This window comes from Capra hircus, chromosome 10, assembly GCF_001704415.2.
Source record: "Capra hircus breed San Clemente chromosome 10, ASM170441v1, whole genome shotgun sequence".
NCBI classification, from domain to species: domain Eukaryota; kingdom Metazoa; phylum Chordata; class Mammalia; order Artiodactyla; family Bovidae; genus Capra; species Capra hircus.
The window spans coordinates 64,957,797-64,970,669 of NC_030817.1; the positions used below are offsets into that span (position 1 = coordinate 64,957,797).

General features: G+C 37.8%; 1 protein-coding gene across 2 annotated transcripts in view; it reads left to right on the forward strand.

Annotated features, from left to right (window-relative positions):
- The window catches only part of TTBK2 (tau tubulin kinase 2), a 123,417-nt gene that overhangs the window by 72,380 nt on the left and 38,164 nt on the right, over positions 1 to 12,873 (forward strand). For both annotated transcript variants that reach the window (XM_018054383.1, XM_018054384.1), the window contains 3 exons: positions 746 to 811; positions 4,395 to 4,487; positions 5,029 to 5,154. In XM_018054383.1, coding sequence (XP_017909872.1) covers positions 746 to 811; positions 4,395 to 4,487; positions 5,029 to 5,154 — 285 coding nt within the window. The remainder of the gene's footprint in view (positions 1 to 745; positions 812 to 4,394; positions 4,488 to 5,028; positions 5,155 to 12,873) is intronic.

Genomic DNA, 12,873 nt, shown 5'->3' on the forward strand with positions numbered 1-12,873 from the left:
GTGTTCCAGCTAGAGAGAATAACAAGTACAAAGTCTTGCGCTAGAAACAAACTTGATTGGAGGGGAAACCTCAAGTAAACCCATTTTGGCATGAGGCAAGTGCCAGAATCATGGAAGGTGTTATAGGCCAAATAACTAGAATTTAGACTTTATTCCAAGTTGAGCTCTCTGGGACTGGGATTCACATATTATGTAGAGTTTATTCCCAGTACCTGGCACATAATAAGTGTGCAATAACTTGAGTTTATGAATATGTGAATTACACGTACAGGGAGAGGTTCAAGTTGCCACCGTCTCTGAATTGAGTTTGAGTGATATAGCCAAGACAAAGAGGTTGGTATCTTAGTTTGCTTAGACCTCATGTTTTTAATGTACTTATTTGTAACCAGAGTCTGAATATTAATGTATATACTATGATGCTTGGCATGATTCTGGGTACATGAAAGCATTTGTGTTTTCTCATGGATAGAGTTTATTTATCATAAATCCTACTTTATTTTAAAATGTAGGTATAAAAAATGAGATTCATTGATAATTAAAATAGGACTCCGTAATAGCTATTATATTTTAAACGTATGATTTAGAGATATTCTCCTCTAATTAATTTCAGTTATTAAAAAAAGTTAGAAATTTAAGTCATGTTTTCTTGACTATAATACATGTTTCTCCCTTCTACTTCATGAGCTCACCTGTGCTGAATCTTATGCTATTTAAAGCTCATTTATTACTCTGTTTGGTTTTGTAGCCTCGAGCTGTGGCAGGCTTTCGAGGGACAGTTCGTTATGCATCAATCAATGCTCATCGGAACAGGGTAGGTGTCTGAACTCGAGTCATAGCTGTATGAGCATGCTGATGCTCGAATCAGATTGACTTCTTTACATTAGAGTGCAGAGGTGTTAGTAATACTAATGCACGGTAAGATGTATAGTGGATATATAATAGATGTGTACAGCTACAGAGAAAATAAAATTGAATTTGGCAGAAAATCTAATAGCTAATTATATACACATCTATGGGGACTCTTCTGTCCTTAATTAGATATAAGTAAGTATTAATACATTTATTAAAGAATTTTGCATAAATAAGACATCTGTGTTCTATTTCAAGAATTTATTTGGGAATTCATATTATCAATACGTAATGAAATGTAGGTCATCATTTTATCCGTAAGATACATCTAATCTATTATATCCTTTCTCCATCAAACATTTGTTTTTATGAAGATCTAAAATATAGAAGCTTAAATTTTTCTTTCATCTTTAGTGAATTGTTCATCTCTTTTTGGGTTAAATTTTAAAAACCTCTCTTTTTTTTCTTACTCTTATCCTTTTGTTTTGCTCTAATACTTTTTTTCCTCACCCTGAACTTTAGTTGTGAGTAGGAAAGGTAAGTACTTTATGGATTCTCAATCCTTGAACTTGTTTGGACAGAGTTGGGAAATTTAACATGTGATTCCTTGATAAACAGAAATTTCTTGATTTTTGTTACCTTATTCTTGTGCAGCCAAAACTGCTTTAATTAAAACTTGACTGATGCTAAATGTAATAGGACGAGAATGCTGTGGTTTTACACGCAATGCTTCAGTTAACTTGGTTTCTTAGGATGTGATTATAAATTGAAAATAGTTAAAGTATTTTTTTATCTGTGTGAAATACTCTGCTAAGCATTTGTAACTCATTTGATTTGATTCAGTGTGCTTTATTTTGTGGTATTTAGTTAATTATTCTGTCTTGAAAAGAAAGTATTCATTCTCCAGATAGATTCTTGCAAAATTTTAGGAGTACTATGCTTTCTAATTAATTCTGTAAAAGAATATGTTCACATTGGAATCTTTGAAATATGACATTCATTTTGAGATAAGCATAAACATGTTCAGGGATCATAATATAAGCATTTCCAAAATAACTACTAGAAAGAGATTATGTGTTTTGTTTTTTTTTTTAATTTGAAGAGTACAGATTTCTTCTAAAAGCCTTTCCAGCATAGAGTGATCTATCAGCTGTTCTGTTAACCTACTTATTAATGTTGATAGGGAAATTTGATCACATATTGCAGTGGTTCTTACCCTTCTTTTCTGGTCCCAACACATCTGAGGAATAGAATGCTTTATACGTTAGCACAGCTTCACAATACTGATCGTCAATGTATATGGTGACAGAGGAATACAACTAACAGAACCTTGAGAGATTGTTGTCTAGTTTAAAAATAATTCCCAGGTAATTCTAATATACTTCTTTCTTCCATGGTCTGTGACCTTGATTAGATAATTTTTAAACTTAATGCACTGCATTTCTATTTTGGGGGTACCTAAATCTTAACCATTTTTGTTTGTTTTTTGTTTTCTTTTAAGTGAAAGCAGGTTTATTTAGAGAATCTGAAACTTTTAACATGAATAATTTCCAAACAATACAAGGACTTTTCAAAATACTTGAATACTGTTTACTTCATCTCATTGTTTTCCTGCATTTTAATCCTTTGTTAATACTTGTTTTATCGCAATGTGTGTGCGCTCCGTCACTCAATCATGGCCGACTCTTTCCAACCCCATGGATTGTAGCCCACTAGGTTCCTCTATACATGGAATTTTCTAGGCACTATTACTGAAGTGGGTTATCATTTCCTACTCCAGGGGACCTTCCTGACACAGGGATCAAACCCATGTCTCCTGCTTTGGCAGGAGGATTCTTTACCACTGCTCCACCTGGGAAGCCCATTTATCACAATACTTTGAAGAAATTATTTTACTTCTGGTTCTGTGGTTCTTACTGAGATCTTTGTCCATTCTTGCTGAAAGTGAAAAGTGAAAGTGAAATCACTCAGTTGTGTCCAACTCTTTGGGACCCCATGGACTGTAGCCTATGAGGCTCCTCCATCCATGGAATTTTCCAGGCAAGAGTACTGGAGTGGGTTGCCATTTCCTTCTCCAGGAGATCTTCCCCACCCAGGGATAGAAGCCGGGTCTTCCACATTTTAAGCAGATGCTTTTACAGTCTGAGCCACCAGGGAAACTTGCATTTAATCGTCTTTTTTTTTCCTTGACTACTTTTGGTATCTTCTCTTTGTCTTCGGTGTCCTGTAGAAATTTTCAAATCTGCTTTGGTGTGGATTTCTTTATATTTATTCTCTTTGAGATTTGTAATGCTTCCTAAGGGCTTCCCTGGTCGCTCAGTGGTAAAGAATTTGCCTACCAATGCAGGTGATGTGGGTTTGATCCCTGAGTCAGAAAGATCCCCTGGAGAATAAAATGGCAACCCACTCCAGTATTCTTGCCTGGAGAATCCTGTGGACAGAGGAACCTGGGCTATTTTAAATAATGATCTGGTGGGGTTTTATCTATAAGACTTCAAAGAGGCCTAAATTTAAGGGTGCTTTTTTACCTTGAGAGGATTTTCATTTGCATCTATCATTACTGCAGAATAGGATCACCCAGAAAACACCATTTCTGGACTTGGTTTCCTGGACCACATAAACAATATAAATCTGAGACAATATAAATTTAAACCCCAAATCTGAGTGAGGGGTAGGCCCATGGTAACAGATTCTCAGGATGTTGTTTTTTGTTTGTTTGTTTTTGTTTTAAAATAACACTATCTCTTTGATAGTGGTCAAATTTTACCAGGAATAAAATTATTGTAGTAATAACGTACATACCAAATATTGCATTAAAGATAGCCCTTTGAGGGTCCTAGGTATATGGTGGGGGTAGAGGTGGGGCAGTGTTTCAGTTACAACTCCTGTCTTGTGTAGGCTTAATGTTTTTATACCTGTCCCCTACATGACTGATAAAACCCTGGTTGATAAACCTATGACAGATGCCTCTAAACAGCCAAAACCAAAGCTTCAGTCTTAGGTTGCTTTTCATGTTTCCAGCTTTCTTTGCATTTTGGTTCTAAAGATTTTCTTTGCTGCTACTTCATCTTTTTTATATATTGTAGTAAAGAACACATAACATTCAATTTGCCACCTTAAACATTTTGATATATACAATTAAGTAGTGTTAAGTATATCCACATTATTTTGCACCAGATTTCTACAGCTTTTTCATTTTGCAACATTGAAACTCTGTACCCACTTAGCACTGACTCCCCTTTCCCCCTCCTCTGAATTCCTTGGCAGCCACCTTCCTTTACTAATTAATTAACTCATTTATTAATTAATGGGTTCTTAAATACACTATTTCCAGTGTTTCTGGGTTTTTGGGTGTTCTTTATATCGAAAGTTTTTCAGTAAATCTGTTCTACCATGTAGATTGCTTTATAGCTATACGGATACATAGATATACCTGCCAGATAGTTTTATGGGAAAATGAAAACACAATGATTAGGCCTTAAACAATGTAATGTACTCACAGGAGCAGTAATGTAATGTGACTGAATTCTCTTTTGCTTATGAAGGAAATGGGAAGACATGATGACCTTTGGTCCTTGTTCTACATGTTGGTGGAATTTGTGGTTGGTCAGCTCCCTTGGAGAAAAATAAAGGACAAGGTAATTTTCAAAATAGAAGCGTCAGTTTTGGTAGGGGAAGGAGTAAAAATTTCTCCTGGGTAGGCATTTTTTGTTGAAAGTATGCTTGTGTATAAGAGTTGACATTTTCCAACCCTTTCACTATATCCTAATATGTATATTTTTCTTTCTGTGAGCTGATATTATAACTTTTTCTATGAAAATGCTAATTTAAGTACAGCTGTCATTTCTGATTAGATTTCAAGCTATCTTAGCTTTATTTTCACTAGTTCTCTTTTTTTAAAGTCAATTAGGTCTTTTAAGTGAAGTAAGTTAGAAAAAGACACATAACCATGTGATATTGCTTACAGTGTAGAATCTAAAATATGACACAAATGAATATCTACAAAACAGAGAAAACACTGATGGTTGCCAAGAAAAGAAATGTCAGTTAGGCTTTTAATTTTTAATTGTCACATTATATTGTTCAATTTTACATACCCTTGAGATTGTTACTGAGAAGCTCTTAGTATGTAGCTTCCAAGAGAAATTGACTTTGGTTCCTTTTCTCTTTACTTCCCAGGAACAAGTGGGCTCTATTAAGGAAAGGTATGACCACAGGCTTATGTTAAAACATCTCCCTCCAGAATTCAGCATCTTTCTGGAGCACATTTCCTCTTTGGATTATTTTACAAAACCAGACTACCAGGTAATCAACTTTGTGAGTTCTGTAGATTAATTCTTCTCTCTCTTTTAGTATTTATTCTTACCAAGCATTGTACTGTTGAGGGTGTTGTAAATGAGTATAAGTGGTTCCTAGAATAATACTTTTTTAAAAAAATACTGTTTTAATACATCATGAGAAATGTCATTAAATTAACTGATGACGACATTATCCATGTCCGCACACGTGTGTGTTTTCTCCCTTCTGGATGAACATATGTCATTAAGAGTTTTAGATTTGTTTATCATGTAGCATTCTAACTGCTCCTGCTGTGATTCTTTTGGTAGTTTTGAATTGCTGATAGTTCAGATTATGGAAATCCAGTATCTAATTTGTTGACCAGAAGGAAATGTCCAGCTCAGGAATGTATCTGTTAAGGGCTTGAGGGTTACATGTCATATGTTAACATGCTATGGGACAGTAGTCAGTAAAAATTACTGGCTCCATTTTGTCTGTGGTCGGTGAAACATTTCCTAAGAGCATCAGTTAGTGAGGCCTATTAAGGGTGACTAGGCTTACCATAAATTGCATATCAAACCCCAACCAGCTAAATTTCAGAAGATTCTGTTGCTCTCAAGGGAGACTTGGTCAGAGCTTAATGCAAGATAATCACTACTACTGAAAACATAAATTCAAGGCACACATTGATTAATAATAATAATGTCAGTGTATAAGTTTTATCTACAAAGGACAACACTTGGGCTTTACTGCCTGTTATTGAAAGTTTTAAAAAATCATTTATTTTTGGCTGTGCTGAGTCTTTGTTGCTGCATGGGCTTTCTCTTATTGTGGTGAGCAGGGGCTACTCTCTAGGTGCTGTGCCCAGGCTTCTCGTTGCAGTGGTTTCTCTTGTTCCAGAGCACTGGCTCTAGGGCTCACGAGCTTCAGTAGTTGCAGCACGTGGGCTCAAAAGTTGAAGTTCACAGGCTCTAGATCACAGGCTTAATAGTTGTGGTGTATGGGCTTCGTTGCACGGCAGCATGTGGTATCTTCCCCAACCAGGGATTGAACCCATGTCTCCTGCGTCGGCAGGTGGATTCTTTACCGCTGAGATACCAGGGAAGCCCTAGTGGAGGGTGCATATTCTAAAGTGTTGTCAGTGTTGAAGACTAAAAGACTGTCTACTGCACAGTGAACTTATTTGCATATAATAAATATTTCTTTGCGAAAAATGCAGTTTTGGTATAATACATAAATAGAACATAAAGCAGAGAAGCAACATACAGCCTTGAGTCCTTAGAGATCTTAAGTAGGTGAGCCTGTGTTGTTCTTTTCTTTGTGGCTATTTGGGTTATAACATATAGGCTAACAAATGGCAAAATTACATTGTATATGAGTCACTTTGGAATATGTTGTCATATTTGTATTTTATATATGGATTTTTTAAAATGTATAGAGTTCACATTACTTGCAATGAAATAATGAAGTTTTACTTGTAAGACTAGAATCAGGAGGAGCTAGGAATTGTTCCAACTTTCTCATCTTGGGTGGAGGTAATTTTTTTATTGACAAAGTTTGATGTATTAATTACACAGCAAAAAAAGTTTTTAATTACATTCTCTGCTTAGTTATGCCTACATTCCAAAGAAGACTATAATGTTCACCAGCTAAAGTTTGAAACTTGGACCTACAATTTAAATTAACAAAATATTGTTCTCTGGTTTTTCATTTGGACATTCTTTTAGAGGCTTCTCTGTTATTCTGTCACCTGATAACAACAGAAAGTATAGTAATTTCCCTATCTTAGAAGAGAGAGAGCAGGCATAACATTTTCATAACATTTTCTGATTCTTCTTTCCTCTTTGATCTTCCGTAAGCAGTGAGTAGGAGCGAGGGCAGTAGATGGGAGAAGGATAATTGGGAAAAAGATGTTGGTGACTAAAAGATGCTCTGATGACTAGTATCAGTGTGATATCAGGTTCCAGAAAGATCTGACCTTTGCAGTTTCTGTATCCTGCTTTCCTCACAATACCCTGCTACGGTCTTCATTTTCATAAAAATTGCTCTACTTTGAAGCCGAATGTTCTTGTGAATTAATGCTGTCTAATGGTTAATTTTATAATTTGGAATTCATTCCTGAATTCGAGTTTAATTACTGTTCTTTCAAAATTTTAAATTCCTTACTGAACAACCAGTATAGTTAAAAACAGCAACAAACCTTCTCTAGCAGCAGTCCAAAACCATACCAGTACTTAGTGTGACTGCTTCCCTAGCTGTATCAGAGGTCAGATAAACAGTATGTCTCCAACTTTATATGTTCTGACATAGGACCAAAGGGAATATATTTCATAATCAAGGTGTTAAATGATGTTGTTTTCCAAAGCCACTTTTACTGTGAATGTCTATGGTTTGTGAATTCTTAAAAAATCGTAGTTTCTTGCCAGAGAACATTATTATCTTAACAAGTTGCATGTTGTCAGCACCCTACCAGTAACCTGCTAGTGCTCGCCCTTGTAGCATGGGCAGACCGAGAGTTGATGCTGTCTACTGGGAATCTTATGCATGTCTCAGTTTGAATAAAGGCTGACATTCACTTTTAGAAAGCACTATGATGTTTGGGGAAATTACATCCAAATTTATATTTAGTACGTCCCTACTGGCTTTTATATCCTGGAGGTACAGCCGTGTCTTACTTTGTTTTTATTATCCCACACTATCCTGACACTGTGCCTGGCACCTAAATTTTCAACAAATGTTAAGAAAATTGAATTGTACTTTGCCTAATAATCTCCTGCTCAAGAAATGTAAGAAAAATCAGCTCTCATGAGTACATAAATCCTGTTTTCTGTCTGTTAAACTGAAGGTGAAGATGTTAAAATTGTAGTCAAATTAAAGCAAATGTATCTTATTATGAGTACAGTCAACCCTTGATATCTGCAGGGGATTGGTTCCAGGCCCCTGGGGATTACTGGTCCTCAACTCCCTCATATAAAACAGCATAATACTTGTGTATAACTTTCGCACATCCCTGACATATACTTTAACTCATCTCTAGATTGCTTGCAAAACCTCAGTTCAGTTCAGTCGCTCAGTCGTGTCCGACTCTTTGCGACCCCATGAATCGCAGCACGCCAGGCCTCCCTGTCCATCATCAACTCCCAGGGTTCACTCAGACACGCATCCATCGAGTCAGTGATGCCATCCAGCCATCTCATCCTCAGTCGTCCCCTTCTCCTCCTGCCCCAACCCCTCCCAGCATCAGAGTCTTTTCCAATGAGTCAACTCTTCGCATGAGGTGGCCAAAGTACTGGAGTTTCAGCTTTAGCATCATTCCTTCCAAAGAAATCCCAGGGCTGATCTCTTTCAGAATGGATTGGTTGGGTCTCCTTTCAGTCCAAGGGACTCTCAAGAGTCTTCTCCAACACCACAGTTCAAGAGCATCAATTCTTCGGCGCTCAGCCTTCTTCACAGTCCAGCTCTCACATCCATACATGACTACTGGAAAAACCATAGTCTTGACTAGACGGACCTTAGTCGGCAAAGTAATGGCTCTGCTTTTGAATATGCTGTCTAGGTTGGTCATAACTTTTCTTCCAAGGAGTAAGCATCTTTTAATTTCATTACTGCAGTCACCATCTGCAGTGATTTTGGAGCCCCCAAAAATAAAGTCTGACACTTTTTCCACTCTTTCCCCATCTATTTCCCATGAAGTGATAGGACCGGATGCCATGATCTTCATTTTCTGAATGTTGAGCTTTAAGCCAACTTTTTCATTCTCCTCTTTCACTTTCATCAAGAGGCTTTTTAGTTCCTTTTCACTTTCTGCCATAAGGGTGGTGTTATCTGCATATCTGTTATTGATATTTCTCCGGGCAATCTTGATTCCAGCTTGTGCTTCTTCCAGCCCAGCATTTCTCATGATGTACTCTGCACATAAGTTAAATAAGCAGGTGACAATATACAGCCTTGATGTACTCCTTTTCCTATTTGGAACCAGTCTGTTGTTCCATGTCCAGTTCTAACTGTTGCTTCCTGACCTGCATATAGGTTTCTCAAGAGGCAGGTCAGGTGGTCTGGTATTCCCATCTCTCTCAGAATTTTCCACAGTTTACTGTGATCCACACAGTCAAAGGCTTTGGCATAGTCAATAAAGCAGAAATAGATGTTTTTCTGGAACTCTCTTGCTTTTTCCATGATCCAGTGGATGTTGGCAATTTGATCTCTGGTTCCTCTTCCTTTTCTAAAACCAGCTTGAACATCTGGAAGTTCACGGTTCACGTATTGCTGAAGCCTGGCTTGGAGAATTTTGAGCATTCCTTTACTAGCGTGTGAGATGAGTGCAATTGTGCGGTAGTTTGAGCATTCTTTGGCATTGCCTTTCTTTGGGATTGGGATGAAAACTGACCTTTTCCAGTCCTGTGGCCACTGCTGAGTTTTCCAAATTTGCTGGCATATTGAGTGCAGCACTTTCACAGCATCATCTTTCAGGATTTGAAATAGCTCAACTGGAATTCCATCACCTCCACTAGCTTTGTTCGTAGTGATGCTTTATAAGGCCCACTTGACTTCCCATTCCAGGAAGTCTGGCTCTAGGTGAATGATCACACTATCGTGGTTATCTGGGTCATGAAGATCTTTTTTGTACAGTTCTTCTGTGTGTTCTTGTCACCTCTTCTTAATATCTTCTGCTTCTGTTAGGTCCATACCATTTCTGTCCTTTATCTAGCCCACCTTTTCATGAAATGTTCTCTTATAATTTTCTTGATGAGATCTCTAGTCTTTCCCATTCTGTTGTTTTCCTCTATTTCTTTGCATTGATCACTGAAGAAGGCCTTCTTATCTCTCCTTGCTGTTCTTTGGAACTCTGCATTCAGATGCTTATATCTTTCCTTTTCTCCTTTGCTTTTCGCTTCTCTTCTTTTCACAGCTATTTGTAAGGCCTCCCAGACAGCCATTTTGCTTTTTTATGTTTCTTTTCTATGGGGATCCCTGTCTCCTGTGCAATGTCAGGAACCTCCATCCATAGTTCATCAAGCACTCTTATCTATCAGATCTAGTCCCTTAAATCTATTTCTCACTTCTACTGTATAATCATAAGGGATTTGATTTAGGTCATACCTGAATGGTCTAGTGGTTTCCTTACTTTCTTCAATTTAAGTCTGAATTTGGCAATAAGGAGTTCATGATCTGAGCCATAGTCAGCTCCTGGTCTTGTTTTTGCTGACAGTATAGAGCTTCTCCATCTTTGGCTGCAAAGAATATAATCAGTCTGATTTTGGTGTTGACCATCTGGTCATGTCCATGTGTAGAGTCTTGTCTTTTGTTGTTGGAAGAGGGTGTTGGCTATGACCAGTGCATTCTCTTGGCAAAACTCTATTAGCCTTTGCCCTGCTTCATTCCGCATTCCAAGGCCAAATTTGCCTGTTGCCCCAGGTGTTTTCTTGACTTCCTACTTTTGTATTCCAGTCCCCTATAATGAAAAGGACATCTTCTTTGGGTGTTAGTTCTAAAAGGTCTTGTAGGTCTTCATAGAACCATTCAAATTCAGCTTCTTCAGCATTACTGGTTGGGGCATAGACTTGGATTACTGTGACATTGAACAGTTTGCCTTGGAAACGAACAGAGATCATTCTGTCATGTCTGAGACTGCATCCAAGTACTCCATTTCAGACTCTTTTGTTGACCATGATGGCTAATCCATTTCTTCTAAGGGATTCTTGCCCACAGTAGTAGATATAATGGTCATCTGAGTTAAATTCACCCATTCCAGTGCAATATAAATGCTTGAAACTAGTTGCTGGTAAATTTAAGTTTTGCTTCTGGGAACTTTCTGGATTTTTTAATATTTTTAATTTGGTTGGTTAAATCCTGAGATACAGAACCTGTGGATTGTTTTTATTAGCTTTCGAAAGTATAGCAACTATAAGAGACAAATGCTAGGCCAAGAATCTCCTCTGCTGGTAAAATTGTATAGAACCATAAAATCACACAGTTTAGTTCAGTTCAGTCGCTCAGTTGTGTCTGACTCTGCGACCCCATGAACCACAGCATGCCGTGCCTCCCTGTCTATCACCAACTCCCGGAGTTCACCCAAACTCATGTCCATTGAGTGGGTGATGCCATTTAACCGTCTCATCCTCTGTCATCCCCTTCTCCTGCCCTCAATCTTTCCCATCATGAGGGGCTTTTCAAATGAGTCAGCTCTTCACACAAGTATACCTAAAACTGGTGAAATTTGATAAACTCTCTGGATTGTAACAATGTTATTCTCCTGTTTTAGACATTGTACTCTAGTTATTTAAGATATTACCATTATGGCAAACTGGGTAAAGGGTACTACTTTGTACTGTTTTTATGATTTCCTGTGAATTTATATTTCAAATTTTAAGTTTTTTTTAAAAAGTGCTAGGTGAACTTTTTCAGAAATGTAGATAGTGATAAAAATATTCAATCTTGCTGTTGCCATCTTATGATTTAAATAAATCCTTTTAAAGTGTTTTGAGAAAGAGAGCTATTTCTGAGGGTTGCCTGGGGCAATTTTATCTGTCTTGAATTCCTCCACATCAATGAGCAAATTGAGAAGACTAATGAAACCCATAAATACACACATCATTGGTGAGCCTGAAACTAAAATGTGTAGATGAGCCATTTCATACACTGCCAGAGTATTGCTAACATCAAAAGACATGAGAGAGGAAGCTATCCAAGTGTCCTTAATCTTAATATACTTTCCAGGTTTAGAAACAGGGCTATTTATACAGTGCTTCCATCAAAGTTTAGCAGGCTTGCCTTTTGCTTTGCGGGACTTAGAGGCGTTTTAGGCTCCCCTGACTCTAATAACAACAGTAACATTTTTCAGAAGGTACAGATGGGCTGCTTTTGAAGCAAACAGGAGGCTGATCTAGAGATTAACAAGGGGGTAAGGTGTTGGAAGGTTTCTCTCTCGTTCTCTCTTAAGCTGCCCACGTAAGCTGAGCTCTAAAAAATGGGACTCTAATGGCCACATGGAGAACAAAAACAGGAGGAAGAAGGTTATAAGCAAGAAGAAGAACATGTGCATACAGAATGTGGTAAATGAGGGGAGAGAGTAGTTTGAGATGAGATTGCAAAGGAGGGCAGAAGCCAGGTGATACAGGGCCTTGCCAATCTTGTTAGGCATTTCAGTTTATTCTGGTGCAACAGGAAGCCCTGGAAGTCTAATAAACAGGAACATGGTGATCCAGTTTGTGTTTGAAGAGGATTGCTTTTGTAGTTGTGTGCGTTCAAATGAGGCAGAGAATTAGAGACTACTTAGGAAGGTATTGAGAGAGACTGAGCTGTACCTTGGAAAGAAATATTTTAAAAATCAGTGTTTTAACACCACAGGTTTGGTTTTTTTTTTTTTTGGTCTTTGCTCACAAAACAGTGTAGTTAGTTGGGCCTCTCTCTTGGGCAACTCTAGTGGTACCTTGAACAGCCAGGCTCCACCCATATTTTAACTCTGCTATCTTTAATCCATGGCCTTTACAGTCATCAGGAAAGGGAAGAGCAAGTATAGATAACGGTTTGGGGGTTTAAGAACAGACCTGGAAGTGATGTGAACACTTTGGCTGGTACCCTGTTACCAGAACTACATCACATTGGCTCAGTTCTAATTGTAAGAGAGGCTGGGAGGTAGCGCCTTCCTGGGCAGGAGGCAAGGGAACCATGATGGTCTTGATCTGGGTGTAAGCAGTGGAGATAGAGAGAAGTGGGTGAATTCTTGCTTTCCCTCTTCTAATTATC